Here is a 22,302-nt window from a genome sequence, read left to right on the forward strand (position 1 = left end):
ATACAGGATATTCTCAATAAATGCTTGCTGAATGAATATGTAAATGAATGAATGCAGAGAGCTTGCTTTCTGGTATAGCAACCTGAGAATTCAGCTCAACTTTTTAGAAAGCCCCTTGGTGTCCCACTCCCATCCCATGCACTTGGCTCCTCTATCTGGCTGGAGGGAAGGCAGCGGAGGGGTGGCAACAATGTTACCTTCACTTACCATTATATACCTAGAGCCTAGCTCAGTACCTGGCACATAATAGGTGCTCAACAAATATTACTTTCACTTACCATTGTATGCCTAGAGCCTAGCTCAGTACCTGCAAGTAGTAGGGGATCAACAAATATTACTTTCACTTACCGTTGTATGCCTAGAGCCTAGCTCAGTACTGGGCACATAGTAGGGGCTCAACAAATATTGCTTTCACTTACCATTGTATGCCTAGAGCCTAGCTCAGTACCTGCACATAGTAGTAGGGGATCAACACATATTACTTTTACTTACCATTGTTACCATCATTTACCATTGTATGCCTAGAGCCTAACCAAATATTTGGCACATTGTAGGTGCTCAATCAGTATTTGTTGAACTCATGAATGAATCAAATGGAAGCCTTATCCTGGAGTCTGAGTGCTGCAGTGGTGCTCTTATCAGCTGTGGGAACTTAGAACTCCTCTTTGCAACTCACTGGACCCCACTCACCCAACAGGGTCACATGACACAGATATACCCTGTTATATAAAACTCATTGTGAAGGCATTCATGGTTATCACTTATAAGGCATCATCTGAAGTCTGCTGTCACCCTGAACCCCCTGATGTCCTTGGCAGGCTGTCTCTGTAGTTGTCTTGTCCCTTATTTCTTGTGCTGTTGTGTATGGACAGTCAATGGACTCTGTTATCTTGTCATTTACCACTGCATTGGAACCATTCCTCCATGCGTTTTGGGTTTTACTTATCTCACTATCTTAGATCCACTTTGTTCATTTTTTAAAAGGCAGCAGATTCCAGAAGGACTAGGGAATAGTCTGAACAGTGACAGAGCTGCCTGTTACCCTTTGACAAGATGGTGTGGTGGGAAAGGGCTCCAGCCCTGGCCTGGGGAGCAGTGGGCTCCATGACCTTGGGCACAGTGACCTTGAACACTTCAGCTCTCTGAGCCTCATCTCTGGAGCCCTTTCAGATCTTTAATTCTATGTCAATACACAGGAATGGGCTTTCTAGAAGTGGAATGATTTTTAAGTTGGTGTCTGCTTTTCAGGGAAATTGTAGCTGTTTTCATTTAAAAACTTTTCATTTATGCTTCTGTTCTAAGTGTAAAAACAGCACTAGCTACAAGGAATTCATATTTTGTGATTTATTAGGAGTATTACTATGATACCAGAAAATGGCAGGTTTTTTTTTTTGTTAAATATGTTTTTAAAAGGGTTGCTGCATTCTTAAGTGTAATTTTTTTATATCCTGGGATGACTTTTTTTCCCCATGAAGAAGAATAGATCTATGTTTTATAACAAGCCTTCACTACTGAGGCTGGTCATGAGCATATTCTGTGGCATTACATCATTTCCAAAGGGTGTTCTGGCTACAGGAGCATTCTATTTTCCAAGGAGATTGCAGAGACCAAGTAGCAAGGTTCTTTCTAGAAATCAGAGTAACCTGAGATGAGCCAGGCCTATGTCCAGCCAGACACTGAGGAGTCTTAGAAAGGAAAGGCCCTTAGGGATATACCAGCCCAACTCTCTTGTCATCTACATTAGGGAAACTGAGGCCCAGCATGGAGAAGTGACTTCCTGCAGGTAAAAGGCCTAGAGTACACACTCCATTTCTGCCCCTCACTCATCACACATCCTTCACTTGGCCCAAACCCTGGTCCCCCAAATGTGAACATTGTTGTACACAACCAAACCACTGCTGGTGCCTGAGGGTGACACCTGCTTTGTGTTATGATCTGCTTTCAAAGCATCTCATGGTGGAAGGGCTGCTCCTAATTCAGCATTCCAATCAGTTCTACTTGCCCCAGACCCTTTTTATCATCAGCTTGGCACTAATATCTAGTAGAGAGTTTATTGGCATAATTTCTTCAGAAAAGAGGCTGGAAGGCTTAGCAAGTTCAAATGATAACATTTTTATCAAGAGTCCCAAAGGACCACCCTTTTCCCTCCCATCACCACCACCAACACCAATAAGGCTTTCTCTAGCACAGGAAGTCAGGGGCAAAAAGCAGAAACAGCACAGGCCAAACCAGCAGGCACATGGTACATTATCGGATCAACCAGCAAGCAACCACCTGGGAGCCATCTTTGTTAAGGGCAAAATAATGAGCTCACGAGACACTGGAGGATACAAGACTATCTTGATTCTTCTGAAGGAGTGAGGGAGACTGGATGGGGTATTGGAGACTTTCCTTTCTGTTTTCTCAGAAAACATGCAAAGAAAGTCTTCACAAACAACTAAGGTTGTGTCAGTATCGCCCAACCTTCCCTTTTCAAAGATGGCCACCCCTGTTGTCCATTCAGAGGGAGCACACAGCAGAACCTACTGGGCGTGGACAGAGAGACAGGCAGCAGGAGAGAGATTTAGTTTTCCACAAAGGCTGTTAGTTTTGTTTTGTTTTTTCCTTTATTGATGGGATTTAAAGTGCATATAACTGAAGGCAAAGTCCAAGGCCTAGAGAAAGATATGAGGCCCGAGAGAGAGGCTCAGAGATTCTAAAGGCGGCGGAAGAATACCCACCTAAAAAGGCCACTTGAGCTGCAAAAATGATGGGGCAGGGAGATAGAAAATGGGAAAAAGAGAAAGGGGGTGGGGACGGGGTGGGGGTGGAGGAAGGAGTTTGGGAAGAAGAAATTACCAGTTTAGAAATTCAGCCAAAGATGAGTAGTAGGAGTTAGTTTATATCCCAGCTATGAAAATACGGGCTGACCTCAAGGTAGGAACAGTTGTTTTAGGAAAGGTAAGAAGAATGATAGCCTCAGGCCAGGACACAGCCTCCCCTGGCCCTTCAGGTGATGGTAGAAGTGATGGGGCTTCTCCAAGCCTCTGTCATGGTCTTCCCTGGAGACCCAATATGGGTCAAAGGAGACTCTATCCAGCCAGGAGAAGGAAGGGGCTGGGGACCTTGATCTGGGGCCTACCCAGAGCTCCCCAATGGAAAGCAACATCCTTTTGCTACTGGCCTATGGCTGGGGCCCCACTCACCCACACAGGCTGTGCCATCCTCGTTGGGCTCGTAGCCCCGACTGCACTTCTTGTTGGTCCGGCACCTGTAGCTTCCATAGGTGTTGACACATACGGGCTTGTCTCGAGGGCACACGAATGGGAACTGGATGCATTCATTGGTGTCTGCAAGGCGAGGGGAATCACTCACCATGAAGGTGTGGGGCAGCAAGTACCAGCCCAGGCTCTGCCTGCCCATACACTGCCTGGCTTTGGGAATGTGCCTTCCTCGCAGAGCCTCAGTTTCCCTGCTTCAGTTCCCTTGGCTGGCTCCTCCTGTACTTGGTCTCTACATGCTGGGCGGGGCGGGGGGAGGTGGGCACTCAGGCTTGGTCCTGGGTCCTCTCTTCTGTCTACCACAATCGTTCTAGGTGATCTCTTCATGCATGGATGATTCCAAAAGTTCTATCTCCAGTCACAACCTCTCCCCGTGGCTCCAGATTCACGAATACAATAACCCATGACCTACTTGACAGCTCCACTTGGATGTCTAAGATGCACCTCATGCTTAATATGTCCAAAATAGAACTCCAGATTCTGCCCTGCCCTGCCCAGATTCTGGCCCTCTGTTCTGTCTTCTCTAGCTCAATCAACACCCCCATCATCTATCAGCTGCTCAAGGGGAAATCAGAGCGACCCCTGATTCCTCCGTCTTTCTTGCCCCCTGTGCAATTTCACAGCAGAGCCTGTCCACTCTGCCCCACAGTCCACCAGTCCACCTCTCTCTGTCACCTCTTTCTCATTCCTCTGCCACCACCCAATTTCCTGCCATTGTGACCTCTTGCCTGGATTTCTGCAGCTGCCTCCTCACAGAATACCTGGCTTCCCCTCTTCCCTCCAATCCACTCTGCAATTCAGCAGCTGGAGGGAGCCTTTAAAAATGTGAATCACATCATATCACTCCCCAGTTTAGCTTCTAAGGCTCCTAAGAGCAAAATTCAGACTCCCTACAGGGGCCTCACCGACTCTCCATCATCTCCAGGCCATACTGGCATCCCTCCTGCTCCTTCGACACACAAAGCCTTTGTCCTGTCTCCCGCTTTCCACTTCTGCCCTTCCCTCAGCTCTTTCTGGGCCTAGATCCTTCTCATCCTTCAGGTCTCAGCTCAAAGTCTTCCCCCCGAGGCTCTCCCTGACCACTCTCTCTGGAACAGTCTCCAGGGAGCACCTTGCTCAGAGGGTTCTGAAATCATCTTGTTCAGCTGTGTGGTCATGCGTTCAGGGTCTGTCTCCCTCCACTAGAATGGATGCCCCCCTTGTGGAGGCACGGGGGTGGCACTTGGCCTACATCCCCAGCTCCCAGCATGACACTTGCTGTGTACGAGGCACATAACTGCCTGTTGGGTGATGAAAAGGAAGAGGAGGCTGATCTCAAAGGGTCCTTCCTGCAGGCAGAGAAGACTCTGGAATTTCTATGCACCTGCACTATGTGTTTGGAGTGGGGCTGGGTGGGCATGTGGAGAGTGTAGGGGAGTCATTTCCTCCTCCAGCCACCCTTGGCACCACTGCTCCTCCACCTCCCCACCTGTGCTCCTTTGTTCAGACAGTGTCCCCCACCAGAACCCTGTCTCCCCTCTCTGTGACTGCCGAACTGCTCCTCATCCCTCAGGGCCCAGCTTGGACCTCACTTTCTCTAGGGCACCTTCTAGGACCCTCCCTAGGCTGGTTTAGGGCCCCTGCTTTGTAGTCTCCAAGCCCCTGCCCTCCCCGATCTGGGCCCTGATCACACTGTGTGGTTGTCAGCTGTTTACTTGTGTGGCTCTCCATTGGTTTTCAGCTCCTGAGAGTGGTATCTGTCTTGTTTACTCCTGTATCTCAGTAGCAAAGGGCTATTGAGCAGCTGCAGAGTAGACTTGGGAAGAATGCTGGATGAGGGTTCAAGGAAGGAGGGATCCTTGGCCTGACCCCTCCTTGCTGGTCACTGGGATGGGAAGTGTTGGGGGTGAAGGTCTCCTGGACACTGAACTTCTAGGCTGCCCTTTCCCATTCCAGGCCCTTGGGGACTTTCAGAAGGTTCTTGGACCGTCAAGGAGCTGCCATCCTGGTAGTGCTGCAGCTACCTGCCTGCCCCAGTACTGCACCAGGCTGCAGTCTCCATTCCACACTGTGACCACACTCCATACACTATTTTGCCCCAATGCCCTTGGCAATGCACACCCTTGCCTGCCAGCCCCCTTGCTTGCTGCTCCACATGGACTTGCTGGCCATGGCATGTGGCTATTCCCCCTGTGCCAGGGTGGTGGTATGTCTCCTTCCCATCTGCAGTTTCTCGGTACTCATGGCAGGGAAACACTGCCAGTTTCTAGAACCGCAGTGATTCAGCCTGTGGGTCACTAATATCACTCCCACCCTGGTGAGTCATGTGGTGGTTGTCTTGGCATCTGGAGTCCCAGGACAAACAACACCCTCCCCTGTCCTCCTTTCCGCCCCTTGCTTGCACCCTGGACCTTGCCATGAGTCAGGCGGGCATTCCCCAGGGAGATTCCGGCCTCTACCCCATGCCCTGGTGACTGAAGGCAACTCACCCATGCAATGGCCATTTTCCTGCTGGGAGAATCCTTGGCCACACTGTAAGGTGGGCAGAAGCAGAGACATGAGTGAGTTGAAAAGGTCCCATCCCAGGTTCCCTCCTAGTCACAGCCACAGAGTAGCTGTCACCCTAACCACAGTGTGAGGGATGCTCTGAGCTCTGGGCCTGGGGGGAGCCCCCTCCCTTGTAAGACCCTTCCTTTGCGCTGAGAACAGAAGCCTGGCGGGAAAGCCATGAATGGATACGGTCCAGACGCTTGCTCATTTCCCTGTGCAGAGGATCCACGCGAGCTGGGACGTCTAACAGAACCTGTCCCTCCTGTAGCATCACCCTGTGACTGAGGCTGGGTCTGTCAGGGCAAAGTGTAATGAGGGCTGGGAGATGCTTTTTGAGGTGTCTGCTCACTGCCCACATTCACTTCTCCAAGAACCTCTCCCTCACACGGGTGGGTGCCTGCAGCCATGCTTGTGTCCCACCTCTCTGGCCAGGGCTGATGGGTGGACATTCTAGCAGGAGGGAAGACTCAAGGCTTTGCAGCAAGAATTTGAACAAATTGACTCAGAGACTTAAGAGTTGGGAGCTGGCCCTGCCAGGCTGTGGAGGCTCTACCATGCCCATATGGGGGTCTCAGAGAAAGCAGCCTGGGGTGGGGCAGGGGACTAAAAATGTAACACACATGACACAAAATGTCAATCAACCGTACTGATGAATGAGGTGGGTGGATGGGGATTGTTGGGGAAGAGGGGCCCCTCTCCTCCCAAAGCCAGTGCACTGACAAAGGTCCTTGAGCTCCTAGGGCTGAGGCCATCAAGCTGCCAGTTTCTACTCATCCTGAGCTTCCCTGAGTTTTATGAGTGATCCTCCTTATAAGCCCCCTTCATTTGTGTCAGTTTCAGTGGGTTCCTGTTAATCACCACCAAGTGAACCCCATCAGAGTTGGAACGACACTGCTGAGATGGGTCCAGAGCTGCTCCTCAAAGAGCCTCCAGAAACCCTGGTGCAGGCTCTGAGCCCCACCCTAGGGCAATAGGAGGTCTTGCCAGAGACTCGGAAAGAACCAGGAGGACAGCAACAGACCTGGGGTCATTTTAAAACTTTGCTCACAACTGGCTATACAGCCTTGGTGGGCCTTGGTGGATTTCCTCTCTTAACCTCAGTTTTCTTCCTCTGTAAAATGGGTGCAAAAATGCTTGCCCTGCCAATACACCAGGGATTCTTTGAGAAGCAGAAGAGATGTGGGTGTGATAGTGTTGTGCAAACTACAAATGGAGGGATCAGTATGAAGCCTTCGCTTTGCCAAGATTTCCATCACTGTAGAGGCTGAGTCTGCAGATTCCTGGGAACCCAGCTTCAGCCCATGGGGTTGTGGGTGGTGCCTGCTTTTCTGGCTATGAGGCCCAGATGCCTTTGCCCACCTCCAGTGGGGCTGGGTCCTGAAGTGTGTCCTCATCCCGGGGGTAGAGGATCTCCAGCACTGAGTTCATCTCCCCGCTGGCCACGTTCCGGCTCACCATCTTGCCATCTGGCCACGTCACCTCCACACTGCTGGCTTCATCCTTCCCTGAGGGACAGAAGGAGAGAGCATCAGCAGCAGAGGAGAGCAGGAGGCTCTCAGCGGAAGCATCAGCATCAACTAATTCATCCATTGAATACAAGCATGAATTGAGCACTGTTCTAAGTGCTAGGGAAATGGTGAACAAGATAGATTTGAGGTCCCTCCTTTCTGGAGCAATGCTGTCCAATAGACCTGTCTGTCTGCAAGGACAGAAATGTTCTGCATCTGTGCTGTCCAGTACAGTAGCCACTGGTCACATGTGGCTGCTGAGCACTTGAAGTGGGACTCATGTGACTGAAGAGGTGAATTTTCAATTTTATTTAACTCTAATTAATTTAAATTTAATGGCCACACATGGCTGGTGGCTGCCATGTTGGATAGTGCAGCTCTTGAACTCACGTTCTAGCAGACAGGCCAAGCATCAGGAAGCTGTACTGGAGGATACAGTAAGGCCTGTGATAAGTAGGTTGTCTTTGGAGTCTGGCGTTCAAATCATGGCTCTACCCCTTACCTGGTATGTTGGAAAGAGCATGGTGGGAAGTGGGTGGGAGACCTGGGGACAAATCCCAGCTTTGCAGCTAACTGGCTTTGTTATCCCAGGAATGCTTCTTGTGTTTCTATTTATTGAGCTCTGCTAAGGGCCAGGCTCTCTCTTGTCACTGGGGATGCCCCTGTTCTCATGGAGTTCCCAGTCCAATTGGGGAGACAAGCAAACAGATGAACAAATAAATAATGCCAGATATTGACAAAAGTAGGGCAAGTAGGTAAGGAGGAGCTGGGGGTTGCCAGGGCCTTGTCTAGTCAGGTGGTCAGGGACAGCCTCTTAGGGAGGGGGCATTTGCACTGAGCTCTACATAATAACTTGGAAAAAGAGCTGGGCATGGTGGCTCATGCCTGGAATCCCAGCTACTCAGGAGGATGAGGCAGAAGGATTGCCTGAGCCCAGGACTTCAAGGCCAGCCTGGGCAACATAGTGAGACCCTGTTTCTGAAAAAAATAAAAACAAACAAAAAACAACTTAGAAAAGATGGAGTGATAAAGAGATGGCAGGTGGAGGACAGGGGAGAAAGACCATTCTACAAATCTAAGATGCTTACAGAAGATGATGGGAATCTCAGAGATATTCACAGTGAATCCATTTGCACACAACCCTAAAGCAACGTGCCACATCATTGGTGGAAAGCAGGCTGAAAAGATTTGTCAGATGTTTAGGCACTGTCAAAGCAGGCCCCAGCTCCCCGCGTAAGGGAACAGGCCCGTCACTGTGGCAAGGTCAGGCTAATGGTGATGGATTGGGGTGGGGAGGAGGCCGGGGCTGGGCCTCACCTTCCAGGAGAGGCTGCTCTCAGGTCAGCCCCTGGGAAGGAGAGCTGTGCCCAGCACAGACAGGGGGAGAACACAGCCCACTCTATCACCCATCAGGGCTGAGCAGATGTGGGGACACGGGGTCCTGCAGGGGGCCTTGAAGTCAATACACTCCCCCAAACACCATTCCCAGGCTAAATAATATATCACCCACATATATGCACTATTATTTTTCCTAATATATGTAGATACTGTTAGAAAACAAATTAAACTCAAAATTGCTGTTGAATGTATATTCGCATTTGGTCATTACTATCCACCAATGAATTTTACAATGATAGCTACTATGGGGTGGACGGTAGTTGGCAAAATGTCTTGATGTATAAAAGGGGTTCCCATATTTTAGAAAAGGAGGTTTGGAGGCCACATGCAGACTTGGAGGAGAATCTCTGTGTAGACTTCCTGTAGAGACCACTGTGGGGCATGGAGGAAGGGAGCTGGGTGCTGGGGGGAGGACCCATGATGAGGGAGGTTCCAGAGGGAGTTACGCCTTGTGAGCCACATCCCCCAGCTTCTAGATCCTTCCCATGTTTGGTCTCCTTTTGCTCTCTCACCCTGGCCTCCAGGGGAGTATCACTGGAACATCCCAGCCTTGCTGCTGCCATGCTGTGAGCCTATGAGGGCCAGGACCAGAGCCACACTCTGAAGAGTCCATGGAGAGGCAGCTGCTGCCCTCATGGGCACAGCAGGCAGCAGCAACGGAGAGGCTCGGAGACAGAGGCTCATCCTCGCACACTGAGTTCCCCTCCCACACAGCTCAGTTTCTCTTCCCACAGGGAAATCCTCTCTTTCCAGGCCCAACCTTACCGTTCTGGGTTTTGCTTTATCAAGCAAGAAATTATTTCTCATCACTCCCTCAATCTACAAGAATTCCTTCTGCAGAAGGGGGGTGAAAATGGGACTGGGGAGTGCCAACTACAGATTTTTTTTTCTTTTTTCTTTTTTCTTTTTTTTTGAGATAGTATCTCAATCTGTCACCCAGGCTGGAGTGTGGTGGTGGGATCTCAGCTCACTGCAACCTCCCCCTTCCAGGTTGAAGCGATTCTCCTGCCTCAGCCTCCTGAGTAGTTGGGATTACAGGCATGTACCACCGCGCCTGGCTAATTTTTGTATTTTTAGTAGAGACAGGGTTTCGCCATGCTGGCCAGGCTGATCTCAAACTCCTGACCTCAAGTGATCCACCCACCTCAGCTTCGTAAAGTGTTGGGATTACAGACGTGACCCACCACACCCGGCCAGATTTTTTTTTTTTTTTTTTCTAATTTGAAGTAGAATCTTGACGCGCAAGAGATTTGGCATTTTCAGGGTGTACAGTTCCCAAGTTAAGTGGCACATATAAAAGGTAAATATTTGCCATTAAAAGAAGGAGACAAAGAACAGCAAATGTTTCTTACCTAAGCCTGCAGAACAGCTACATGAATGTGTTTTCCAGACTGACTGAAGGGCCACAAAGGACCCAAAAGAGTCGCGGAATATTCATAGACAATCACAGATTTGCATGTGGTACTTGCGGCACTTAGTTTTTTTTTTTCTGTTTTTATTTTGAGATGGAGTTTTGCTCTTGTTGCCCAGGCTGGAGTGCAGTGGTGGGACCTCAGTTCACCACAACCTCCGCCTCCCAGGTTCAAGCAATTTTTCTGCCTAAAGCTTTCCCGAGTAGCTGGGATTACAGGCACCTGCCACCACACCCGGCTAATTTTGTATTTTTAGTAGAGTTGGGGTTTCTCCATGTTGGTCAGGCTGGTCTCGAACTCCCGACCTCAGGTGATCCACCCGGCCTCGGCCTCCCAAAGTGCTGGGATTATAGGCGTGAGTCACCACCACCAGCGGGACTTAGTTTTGAGTCCTGCTTCCGCAGCTTCCTCCAGACCCAGACGTGGTGCAGGGGGCCTGGGGCTATGAGATAAGCAGGCCTCAGAAAGCACAACCAGCAGGACTCCCTCCTCTGCCACTGTGTTTTGCTAACTTGGGCATCCTCTCTGGGCCTCAGCTACTTCATCTGTAAGATGGGGGTGCTGGCCAACAGCCTTACCACTCCTAGGAAGCATAGCCTTTCTACCCTGGAGCAGGAGTCCTAGCCCGCTGTTAACCATTCACCTCAGCATCCCTGGCACCATCGGCTCTTGGGCATGGGGTCTCCCTACAGTTTCCAAAGGGCTTTCAGGTGTTGGTAATAACAGTGAACACTGACAGCGTGCCCTAAGCTGTACCAAGTGCTTTATGATGCGAATGCATCGAAACTTCACATCTCCACGAGGAAGGTGCCAGTGTTATCATTTCTGCCTTAGAGATGAGAAGGTGGAGCCATGGACAGATGCAGTGAATCGCCCAGTTGCCCAGCAGAGGTCCGACAGATCCCAGAGCCGGTATCTACTGTGCCCCTGTTACACTGCCCACCCTATCCCACGCCCAGCAGCCACCATATACCAAGCTTTGTGCAGGGATTTGGGATTCAACAGAGAATGAGCCAGACCCAGGCCCCATTCTCATGATTCCCATGGGAGCCATGAATACAAGTGATTATATTATAAGCTGGGAAAGTGCCACAACAGCACTGTTACCATGTGGTGAGAGAGATGGGTCATTTCATTTGGGTATTGCAGGAGGAGTAAGAGTTTGTGAGGCGGAGAAGGGAAGGAAGGAGCGTTCCAGGGAGAGGATACAGTGTGGGCAAAGGTACAGCAGCGTGAAAGGGTAAGTTGTAGCTGAAGATCGGGAAGAAGTTCAGAGCGGGAAAGAGTGTCAGAATGTGAATCAGGTGGGAATGTGTATCAGAGGAGACTGGGGAGGGGCTTCAGAGGCTTCACACTTACGAGGTGGGTATTTATCCCCATTCTCCAGATACCGACATTGAGGCTTGACAAGGGGAAGTGACTTGCAGGTGTCTGAGCTAGGACTGGAAACCAGTCTCCTGTCCTTAGGCGCAGCTCATCCCTCTGCCCAGGAAATCTGCATAACATCTTAAGTCTTCCCGGGGCTGCGCGGGGTGAGGGGGACTGGCTCCCAGACACCGCACACCAGCAGCCTCGAAGTCAGCCAGTCCTGCCAGGCCTGTGTATAGGGGAGGGCTGAGCAGAAGAGCGCCCCCCATTAACCAGCAGAGACATGAGGTCAGGAGCAGCAGTGAGTCACCTCTGGCAGCTTTTAAAGGACAGAGGCCAAGGAGGCAGAGAGAATTGCACTTTTCAGAAGAATTACAAACAAAACAGATGGTGGGAATACAGTTGGTAGAATATTTTTGCACTTTAATAAAGCAATTTTTATGTGGGCCACTGAATTTCCCTTCCCTAAATGAGCATCAGCTGGCTCGGAGAGGCAGCTCTGAGTCACCTGCAAGCAATTAGCTGAAAGGACGGTGGCATGTGTGGGTGGGGCTGGGGCACCGGCAATACCAGGGGCAGCCGGGGGGAGGGAAGACGGGGAGGGGGAAGAGGGGAGGGATAATGGTTGGGGTGGCTGCCTGAGCCAGTGACTCCCAGTGGAGCTGGCGGAGGCAAATAGATGATTGGTGTTGTTTTTATTTTCCGGGTTTGGGAGTGAGCTGCCTCGGCCCGCTGCCAGCTGGGAAGTGGAGGGTGGGCATGTGGGGCTTGGGGGTGGGTTCCGAGCAACCAGGTTGGCAGTGGGGGAGCCCTCGACAAGGGCTATAAGCAGAAATGCTTATTTTCAGCTGGAGGTCCGTCTGCACCGAGGAGCAGCAGGGACAGGCCAGGGTGAAGAGGGGCTGTGGAACTTGGTGGTGGGGTCCACTGAGCAAGGCAGGGTCCACTGAGAAGGGACCCCACAGCAAGATGTCGCTATGAGAGCTCTGCACAACACAGTGGGCCCTCTGGGAACCCCCCATGCACTCATTACCCATGGACGGAGGTGGGGAGTACAGGTGAGGGCCTGCGTCCTCTGGGTGTGCTCCCGCGGGAGCAGACACGATGTACATGGGGCAAGGCTGAGGCTGTCTGAGAGAGGCACATGTGTACACACTCACATACATGTCCGTGTACTCACACATGCGCACCGCACCTTGCTGCAAAGTCATAGGGAGGCAGCGCGTGACTCATGGAGGCAGGAAGGGGGCAGGGGCCCTGGGGGCAGGCAAGCTGAAGCCTTGTGAGTGCTGGCAGGGGAGCTTCCCGCCGGCCCCTCCCCTCTACTCCTCAGTCATGCGGGACCTCAAGGCAGGCCTTTCTCAGATTCATGTTGTTGACATTCCCGCTTCTCACCCCAACTGCTCAGAATTGGAAACAATCTAACTGTCCTTCCAGAGGGGACTGGGTAAATAGATGATGAGTGTGAGTGCTGCCTCACAGTGAAATACTCCACAGCACTGAAAGGAAACAAGAGATATGCACAGACTTGGTATGCTGTCCAGGATGTGTACACACACACACACACACTCTCACACGTGTATGTAAGACAGGCTCTCACTCTGTTACCCAAGCTGGAGTACAGTGTTGTGATCATAGCTCACTACAGCCTCAAACTCCTGGCCTTGAGTGATCTTCCTGCCTCATCCTCCTGAGTAGCTGGGACTATAGGCTTGCATCACCACACCGGGCTAATTTTTATAGAAAGGGGGGTCTTGCCATGTTGCCTAGGCTGGTCTTGAACTCCTGGCCTCAAGCAATCCTCCCTCCTTGGCCTCCCAAAGCATTGGGATTACAGGTATGAGCCGCTGTACCCAGCCTTGGGCATAGGTTAAGAGGGGGAAAAAAGCAAGTTACAGAAACAATTGGAAAATATCATTCTTTTGATTTTAAAAATTGCCAAGAAATATGTGTCTGTGTGTTCCTGTGTATATGACACGTAATAAAAGCATATCACAAGCATGACCTGTCCAACCTGGACCACTGTGTTGGAAAACTGCTCCTTGTTGCCCCTTCCCCTCTGCACTCCCAATCCATTCCTCTGTTCTGCATTTTCTTTTTTCTTTTCTTTTCTTTTTTCTTTTTTTTTTTTTTGAGGTGGAGTTTTGCTTTTGTTGCCTAGGCTGGAGTGCAATGGCACAATCTTGCCTCACCGTAACCTCTGCCTCCTGGGTTCAAGTGACTCTCCTGCCTCAGCCTCCCGAGTAGCATGCACCACCACGCCCAGCTAATTTTGTATTTTTAGTAGAGACGGGGTTTCTCCATGTTGGTCAGGCTGGTCTCAAACTCCTGACCTCAGGTGATCTGCCCACCTTGGCCTCCCAAAGCACTGGAATGACAGGCGTGAGCCACTGCACCTGGCTGCATTTTCTTTTTTCGTAGCCCATTATATCTTCTAACATTTTATATATTTACCTATTTACTATGTGTATTATGTATATAAGTTCCTTCTACTGGAACGTAGATGGCTTGTGGCAAGGATCTTCAGTTTTATGTTTGGCACACAGTACGTGCTCAGTAAATATGTAGTCACTAAATGAATCAAATGATATTGAGGGAAGGTAAAGGAAGAAACATTTACTTTTTCCTTAATATTCCAAACAGTGGTGAAATGATGAGTAATTTTTCTTCTTTTAAAAACAGTTTTCTTATTTTCCTATAATCAACATACATTGCTTTTACAATCAGAAAAAAAAAATTTCCAAAACATTCCCGTTCTTTGGACTGGACCTTCCCACTTCTGGGCCTTTGGCCAAGCCAGCCCAACTCCTAGAATGGTCTCCTTAGGCCCTCGTCCACCCCTTCTAAGCTCCTACTGTCCTTCTAGACCTAATTCCAGTCCCACTTCCTCTGGGAAGCTGCCCAGAACAAAACTGATTTCTCTCGCCTGAGTCCTCTCATGGCCACGGGGCCAGTATGGCGGTGTGTCCAGATCTGCCTTGCATGAGAGTCCCGTGTCCATCTGCCTTCCTCCGCCCACTGCCAGCCTGGAGGGCAGGGGGCATTTCTTATCTGCCTCTTTCCCCATGTCTCTGCCTCTCTTGGTCTTCCACAGGTTCATCTCTGTCTTTCTGTCTCCCCCTGTTCTCTCACCCCCAAGTCCTTCCCTCCATCTGGCCTTCTCCACTGGCGCCCTCGCTCCTGCTCCATTGCTGGCTCCCCCATCAGTCAGGAAGGGCTGTGCTGAGCTCCACTCATAAAAGATCCAGAGGGGCCTTGGAGCTGCAGGGATGGAACTGCCCCGCCTCTCGCTGTGTCCCTGGCGGCTGGGTTGGCCACCTGCTGAGGCGCCTCGTGACCCAAGGGCCCTGCCCCTAGAGCAGCCTGCCTTCTAGTGCCGCTGGGAATGGACCCTGTCAACAGAGAGAGGAGTCTGCCAGGAGGCCCCTTAGAGCAGTTTGAGCCGGAGTTCAGACCAAGAACAAACCCCAGGGCCTTGCGAAATAGCAAGGACTTGCACCAGGCGGAGCTCCCAATGAAGTGCAGTGTACACAACACTGAGTGTGGGGAGTAGGTGCCCAGAAGGGGCTCTTGAGCCTCCTTCTCCCCACCACATGACCTGGCTAAGGCTTTCCAGTTAAAAAAGCAATCTATTCTCCTGGCAGGGCAGATTCTGGCCAGAGAAGGGACCAAGTGAGGCCCCTAATACACCTCTTAAAATAGCAGAGGCAGCCCGTGAGATGTGGGGAAGGAGAATCTCAGCCCCCATTCTGCCCTTGCCATTGATTTGCGAGGTGAGCCTCAATGTCCTTATTGGCACAACGGAGTGGGGGAGTTGATATCCAACCAGAACCCTGGATAAGCAACCACCTACGATACCGTGGTGGTCACCTTGGTGCTTGGCTGGCTGCACAAAGCAGCTACCAGAGGTGTTAAGTCACAGTCAGGAACTCAGACCATGGCGTCAAGGAGGTGGGATCCAAATCCAGCTCTCCTTACTCTGTGGATGTGTGGTTTGGGGCAAGTTACTTGACCTCAGCCTCAGTTTTCTGACCTGTAAAATGTGGGTTATGTTACCTGATTCTTCAAGTTGTGAAAATCAAATGAAGTGACTTAGGCAAACCACTCAGCCCAGTGCCTGGCACATACTAATTGCTTGATAAGTGTCGGCTACTGCTACTTTGCAAGACAGGACTATGTATTTAAAAGGTGTCTTGTGCCTTTAGGGCCAGCTTAGCACATAGCTGCCTTAGGAGTGATAAACACTCCAACCTCAGGCTGACTTATCCAGGGTGAAATAGCCCAAGAAAACCATCATATAACCAGGCTCTGGGTCCCCTAAATATTTATTGCTTCTTTTTCAGACTACACATAAATATTATGTGTTCCCTATAAAAATTGGAGCACACACACACAACAAAACATATGGAAGAAAATAAAAACCACACGCTCAAGGAAGCCTGGGTTTGAATCCCAGTGCTGCCATTTAAGTATCATGTGACCTTGGCAGGTTTCTTAATTGTTCTGATCTTCAGTTTTCCCATGTGTACCATGGGGATAATATTGCTCATCTCACAAGGTAGTCATGAGGATTAAATGAAGTAATAAGAGTGAAGTGCTTGGCACTGTGTCTGGAATAAGTGAGAGTTACTATATTAATCCAGCCACTCTGACAGAATCACTGTTCTCACTTTTTGCATTGCCTTTCAGTTTTTTTTCTGCACATATGATGTGTGTATAATATTAACATTTGTATTTACTAATTTGAGACCATAGTGCCTATTCCTTTTATATTAAAATGGTATCATCTCATGAGGTGTGAACACCTGGGGAAGGTGTCTGATTTTGAACCTAGGAGTGTTTGACTCCAGCGCTTTCTGAACCATTGCATTTCAGTGAAGACACTCTGGGCTCCTCTACTCCTGCTGGTGTTTCTCAATGTTTTTTCCATCATTGTAATCCCCTTACCCTGCCAGAAGCCTCTTTAGACTTTTTCCCCAATTCCCCCCATACATTTATTTTAAAATGTTGTATTTTAAAATAATTATAGATTCACAGGAAATTGCAAAGATAGTACAGAGAGCTCCTCTGCGCCCTTCACCCAGTTTCACCCAATGGTTGCAGGTTGCCTACCCAGGGATCTGCCATGGCATGAGGCACCACAAAGACCCTCTCGGGCTGCCCTTGATGATAGTCACACCCACCCCTCTCCCTTCCACCATCTCTAAGCCCTGCCAACCACCAATCTGTTTTCCGTCTTTATAATTTCGTCATTCTGAGAATGTTATGTAAATAAAAATCTACCATACGTGAATTTTGGAGATGAGCTTTTTCTCCCCTTTTCTCACTCACCATAGTGCCCTGGTGATCTACCAAGTTTTTGCACGTATCAATAGTTTATTCTTCTCATAGCTGAATAATATTCCATGGAAGGGCTGTATCACAGTCACTTGAACTATTAACACCTAGGTTGTTTCTAGTTCTGGGCTATTAAGTATAAAGATACTACGAACAAATGTAAAGATGTTTGTGTGGATATAAGTTTTCATTAGTGTGAGATAAGTGGCTTGCGATATGATAGCTGGGTCATAGGGTAGCAGTTGTTTGCTTAGGTTTGTTTTCTTTTCTTAAAAAAAACTGTCAAACGATTTTCCAGTGTAGCTGTATCATTTTACATTTCCACCAGTGATGTAGGAGAGATCCAGTTTCTTTGATCTCCAGAAGCTACCTGGATCCTTGTCAGCACTTGGTATTGTCGCTATTTTTAATTTTTGTTCTAATAGGTGTGTAGTGATAGTTCCATTAATGCCACAGATATACTGTATATCTGTTCATGTGCTATATGCATGTTGATGATTTTTTTATTTTTTGAGACAGAGTCTCACTCACTCCAGCCTAGGCTGGAGTGCAGTGGTGCAATCACGGCTCACTGCAGCCTCTACCTCCCTGGGCTCAGCCGATCCTCCCACCTCAGTCTCCCAGGTAGCTGGGACTACAGGCATGCGCCACCACGCTTGGCTATTTTTTTTGTACTTTTGGTAGAGATGAGGTTTCGCCATGTTGCCCAGGCTAGTCTTGAACTCTTGAGCTCAAGGGATCCACCTGCCTCAGCCTCCCAAAGTATTAGGATTATAGGCATGAGCCACTGTGCCCAGCCCCTGATGCTTTTACACACATATATATATACATATATATATATATGATAGGATTTTGTCATCCCCCTGCCCTTGCCAAGAACCCACTCTCTCCCTTTTGGGGTGACTTCACTCCCGTTGAGAATGCATGGTTTCCCAAGCCTTCTGTCCAAGACTGAACCAGCTCCCAAGAGGCCAGGGAAACAGCTGGTTTGGACACGTTTGGTGCAGCCCAGCATTTGAACAAGCCTACAGCCTTGAACAAATGGAGGATTAAACACTCTGACCCCAAGGTGAACTAATTCCACAGAGGCACTGGGGTGGGGACTCCTGCAAGTGAGATGCATGCAAATCTAACCAGCACTTCCCACTCGCCTCTTCTTGAGCTCAGGCTCATCTCAGAGTAGGGTTTGTCCCCAGTAGCTGGTGTCCACCATGGCTGTCACAGTAGAGCAGTGCCCAAGGATGCTCGGGCTGTGAGTCCCTGAATCAGTCAGCATCCTGATAACAGCTCAGTGTCCCCCACCGGACCCCGACTCACCCAGGCCAAAGTGTGCCACGGGCTCCATCTCACACAGGTAGCCTGAGCCCCCGTCGATGATCCTCAGGTGGGCCCCGCTCTTCTTGGTGTAGAGCACGACCTTAGCCCCCCTGGCAAAGGCCCCAAACCGGGTGCGTGGCACCACTCGCAGCCAGTTGTTGTTGAAGCCCTGAAGAGAGGGTGAGAGGCAGACACCCATACTTACCTGGCAGGGGAGATACCATGATTACGAGAGGCAGACACCCGGTGGGCATCAGCATGGTGGGTGGGAAGAGCAGGGAGCCAGGGAGGATGGGAGGGGGAGGGGGAGAAGAAGGAGGAAGAGAAGAAAGCAGGCAGAGGAAAAAGATAGAAAGAGGAAGCCAAACAAGAAAAATGAATGAGGTGAAGACAGATTGGCTGAATGAAGGAGAAGCACTGCAGACAGAGGAGACAAAAGCCGAGGGACTCAGGGCACAGTGTTTGGCAGATAAATGATAGTGGAAGGCAGACAGGCAAGGGCTTCTCCCAAGGCGGCCCTTCCTGAGCTTCCCGGTGCTGCTGGAATTTACTTCCCTCCTCCAGGGCCCGGGACTTCCATTACCCGCCATGCTGGCCAAGCCAGCACCCCAGCACCTTGCCCTCACCAACCCAAGGTACCCGAGAGCACACAGGGCTGGGATCTGTGGCTCCTGAGGTCTTAGCGCACCTGGTTGCCCCGGAAGACGGACAGCGGCTGAGCCATGGACTCTCCATGGGACAAGATGAGGTCCAGCATCCCATCTCCGTCGAAGTCGGTCACCACACCCCCTACAAGCAATGCAGATTTCACCTCTGGCCGTAATCCAGGAGACCCACAAAGGAGAGACGCTCCCAACCAAGTGCAGTATCCACAGCCCTGGGCGTGGGAGCCAGAGAAAGCACAGCACCGGGGCAGGAAGGCTGGGGCTTGGCACCCATCTCCTATCCTTCCTAACAGCAGCCTCATGATAGGACTCACGGGACAGACATTTCCTTCCTTCCCCTGGTCTTTGCATGGAGAGGGTGTGTGCAAATTACTCAGACCACATGGTCTTCTTTCTGGTCTTTCTATTATGGTTTGAATAATACACACCTGTTATATCTGCGCAGGTTTTTTTTTTGTCAATTTACCAAGTGTTTGCATATACATAGGCTCCTTTTGGTCGTCATTACAACCCAAAGAGGTGAAGAGGGCAGATATAATTATCCCCATTTTATGAATGTGGAGAACAAGACCCAGAGGGTAAAGTCACTTTTCCAAGACCACAAAGTGAGGCAATGGCAGAGCTGGGTTCTGGGACTCCTGGCCCAGTGCTCTGTCCGACAACAAGCTGAGCGCCAAGAGGGGAGGGGTCAGATGGCAAGATCCTCTGCCTGAGAGCAGAAGGGGCTCTCTCCTCTCCTTTCCATCCCCACCTGGCAAGGTATGGCCAGAGAAGCTCCTGCCCACAGACCCACAGATTCCCATTCCCCCACCCCCCATCAGCCTGGGATTGGGGGAGTGGACCATCCTCTCCTCTGCTTCCTGCCTGGCCGTCCCCAGGGTTCTCCCATCTCCACTCTCACCCCTGCCCTTGAGTCTCAGCCCTCAGTGTGGCAGGGACAGGAGTGGCTCTGCTGTGGGACTGGCTGCCCCATCCCTCCCGCCCTCACCCCAGTGTATGAACAGTGCTAAGGGGGCAGTGCAGGCCAGATCCCCCAGGTGCCCCTCACCTGTGCCCCGGCCCTCAGGCTCCAAGGCATCGCCGGGATTGAGCTCCTCGATGAGGGGGTCTCCGTGCTCCCTATGGATGACGCTGCAGGAGAGGAGACAGGCTTGCTCTGGTGGGGTCTCAGAGGCCGCTGGACCTGAAGGCCCACCTGCTCCATTCTGTCCCCTGAGCATCCCCGGGTCCCAATGTGCATGGGCTACCACCTGGCTGCCCACGGAGCCACTCTCTGCTCCCAGGCCCTGCCTGTTCCCTGCCTGGGTTTTAATTTATGTTGGTAAATATTGATTTTTCCTTCTCTAATGGATGAATTATAGGCAGCCTGGGGAAGGGCAGTTGATGGATGAAGAAGGGGCAGGGACACAACTACCTTCAACCAACCTTCCTTGTCCTTCAAGTGGCCCCTGGGTTTCCTAGTTCTGGATGCTACCCAGGGTTTAACCCCACTCAATGCTACCTCCTCCATGCCCTCCTGGACCATCCTGCTGGAAGCAATCCCTTCTTTCTTCACGGGCTTTATCACTTTCTGCCTGTGTTACAGCTCTGTATAAATGCATCTGATCTCCCCTGGTAGAATGTGAGCTCTCTGCAGGCTGGGACCTTGCACTGTTCATCTTTGCTTCTCTTGCAGTATCTAACACAGTGCTTGGCTCTCAGAAAGCTCCAAGCACATGTCTGCAGGATACAAAGGTGAATTCCAGAGGCAAAGAGAGGAAAGGGGTCCCTTTGGGTTGCAGCAGTTCTGTTTGGAACTCTGAATCTTGATGTTATTTATTTCAGAAACGTCTGCTAGAAAAGTCCTGCTCTTTCTCTGCACTCAGCTGATGATGGCAGTGAGCTTTCCTCTAGAATTTTTCTCACTTGGTGTATTCTCACAGCCTTGGGTGCTCTGCCCTAGATGTGTGGGGCAATGATGGGAAGGTAGGGCGTAAGGAAGAATTGGCATCGCACTTCCTACCACATTGCAGGTTGCATGTGAGAAACACCAGAGGGCCGTGATACAGTCATAGCTTCAGGAGGGGGTCGGAGTCCCCTGAGCTGGAGCCTTTGGTGGCTGGGTGGCAGAGAGAGCTGGCAGATGCCCCATGAGGTGGGCTTGTGTGTTGGTGTGCATGGGTGTGATGCCCACAGTCCCTTTGACCATATGTGTCCTGCAGATTCTGCCACAGCTGTGCAGAGACACTTCTTGGTTCAGGTGACAATGCAGTTAAGGAGTCCTAAGGATAACACCCAGCAATCAATTCCACTGCATTTCTGTGTTCATTGAACACATTCTTAGGCAGCAACTATTGTGTGCCGGGCCCTGCATGAGGTATGGTGAGCAGCAGAAAGGATGGAGCTCAGAGTCCGTGTTAACAGTAACCACCGTTCAGAGGGCTGAAGGCCCAGGGAGAGTGGGTCATGGGGAGTCCAGAGTTGGGGAAGCTCACCCAGATTCGGGCAATCAGGGAAGTCTCCCTAGAGGAAGGGTCAGCTAAGCTGAGACCACCATGGTGAGTGAGCACATGTCGCTCAGATGAAGAGGGATAATTGGGGGCTAGCGGGAGTGGGCAGCCTGAGGGTGAGGCCTGGCATAGCCCAGAACTGAAGGAAGCTTGTTGTGCCTGCTGCTTAGATGTAAAAAGGGAAGTAGAAAGTGACAAGGCTGGAGACGCAGCCGAGCTGGGCTATGTGGATTGTGTCAAAGAGTTTGGACTTCATCCAAAGGCAATGGGGAGCTTCTAGAAGGTCTTCGGTGGGAAAGGGGTGTGGCCAGACTTGCATTTTCAACGGCTCTCTCTGCAGGACTAGAGACAAGGAGAGCAGCTGGGGGAGGTGCAGGAATCTCCGTGGGAGACCAGGAATGGTGTCATGGTGGAGAGTGAAGAGCAGGTCGGAGACATGGCTAGATGTGAAAGGGGGTGACCCTGCACACCGCAGTTGGCCTAGGAGTGTCCCTGTTCATGCCTTTTTGCCTCTGTGATTCTTTTTCTTTTTTCCTTCTTCTTTTTTTTGCTGTGATTATTAAGAGGGCTCCCTTTCACTCTCATTAAGTGACTGTTTGGGTGATGAGTTCCCTGGATGCTGCAGGTATCATTAAAGGACGTGCAGACTCAAGCACACTGAGGCTTTGTGTCCCCACAGAGTTCCTGGCATGTTCCTGGAGAGCACCAGGGCCAAGGAGCCCACAGTGCCTGTTCAGTGACAGGTGAAAAGCCCCCGTGGTGTGGGACAGTTGGGGGTTAAACTTCCAGAGCTGCCAGCTGAGTGCCAGTCCCAGCTGCAGCCCCTCTCGCTGTCCTCTCTGCTGCGTGCTCAGGACCCAGCCATCTGCCACAGGGACTTGGGGCACAGCCACGTACCTGGGAAGTGGCTTCTGCTGCTGCTGTGTGGAGGCAAACACACTAACCCATTGGGCAGCCACGTGGTGACTTGCTCTGTCCACTGACAGCTCTGGGCCAGCCTGCCTTGTCCTTCCACCCAG

At 50.7% G+C, this 22,302-nt stretch overlaps 1 protein-coding gene across 1 annotated transcript in view; it reads right to left on the reverse strand.

Annotated features, from left to right (window-relative positions):
• Positions 1 to 2,037: 2,037 nt before the first annotated feature.
• The window catches only part of CRTAC1 (cartilage acidic protein 1), a 150,986-nt gene continuing 130,721 nt past the window's right edge, over positions 2,038 to 22,302 (reverse strand). The window contains exons 9-15 of the mRNA XM_008950759.4: positions 19,843 to 19,925; positions 18,818 to 18,918; positions 18,130 to 18,298; positions 7,149 to 7,294; positions 5,729 to 5,771; positions 3,186 to 3,329; positions 2,038 to 2,738 (exon numbers count right to left, since the gene is read on the reverse strand). Coding sequence (XP_008949007.3) covers positions 2,620 to 2,738; positions 3,186 to 3,329; positions 5,729 to 5,771; positions 7,149 to 7,294; positions 18,130 to 18,298; positions 18,818 to 18,918; positions 19,843 to 19,925 — 805 coding nt within the window. The 3' untranslated portion in view covers positions 2,038 to 2,619. The remainder of the gene's footprint in view (positions 2,739 to 3,185; positions 3,330 to 5,728; positions 5,772 to 7,148; positions 7,295 to 18,129; positions 18,299 to 18,817; positions 18,919 to 19,842; positions 19,926 to 22,302) is intronic.

The sequence above is a fragment of the Pan paniscus genome, chromosome 8, assembly GCF_029289425.2.
Source record: "Pan paniscus chromosome 8, NHGRI_mPanPan1-v2.0_pri, whole genome shotgun sequence".
Taxonomy (NCBI): domain Eukaryota; kingdom Metazoa; phylum Chordata; class Mammalia; order Primates; family Hominidae; genus Pan; species Pan paniscus.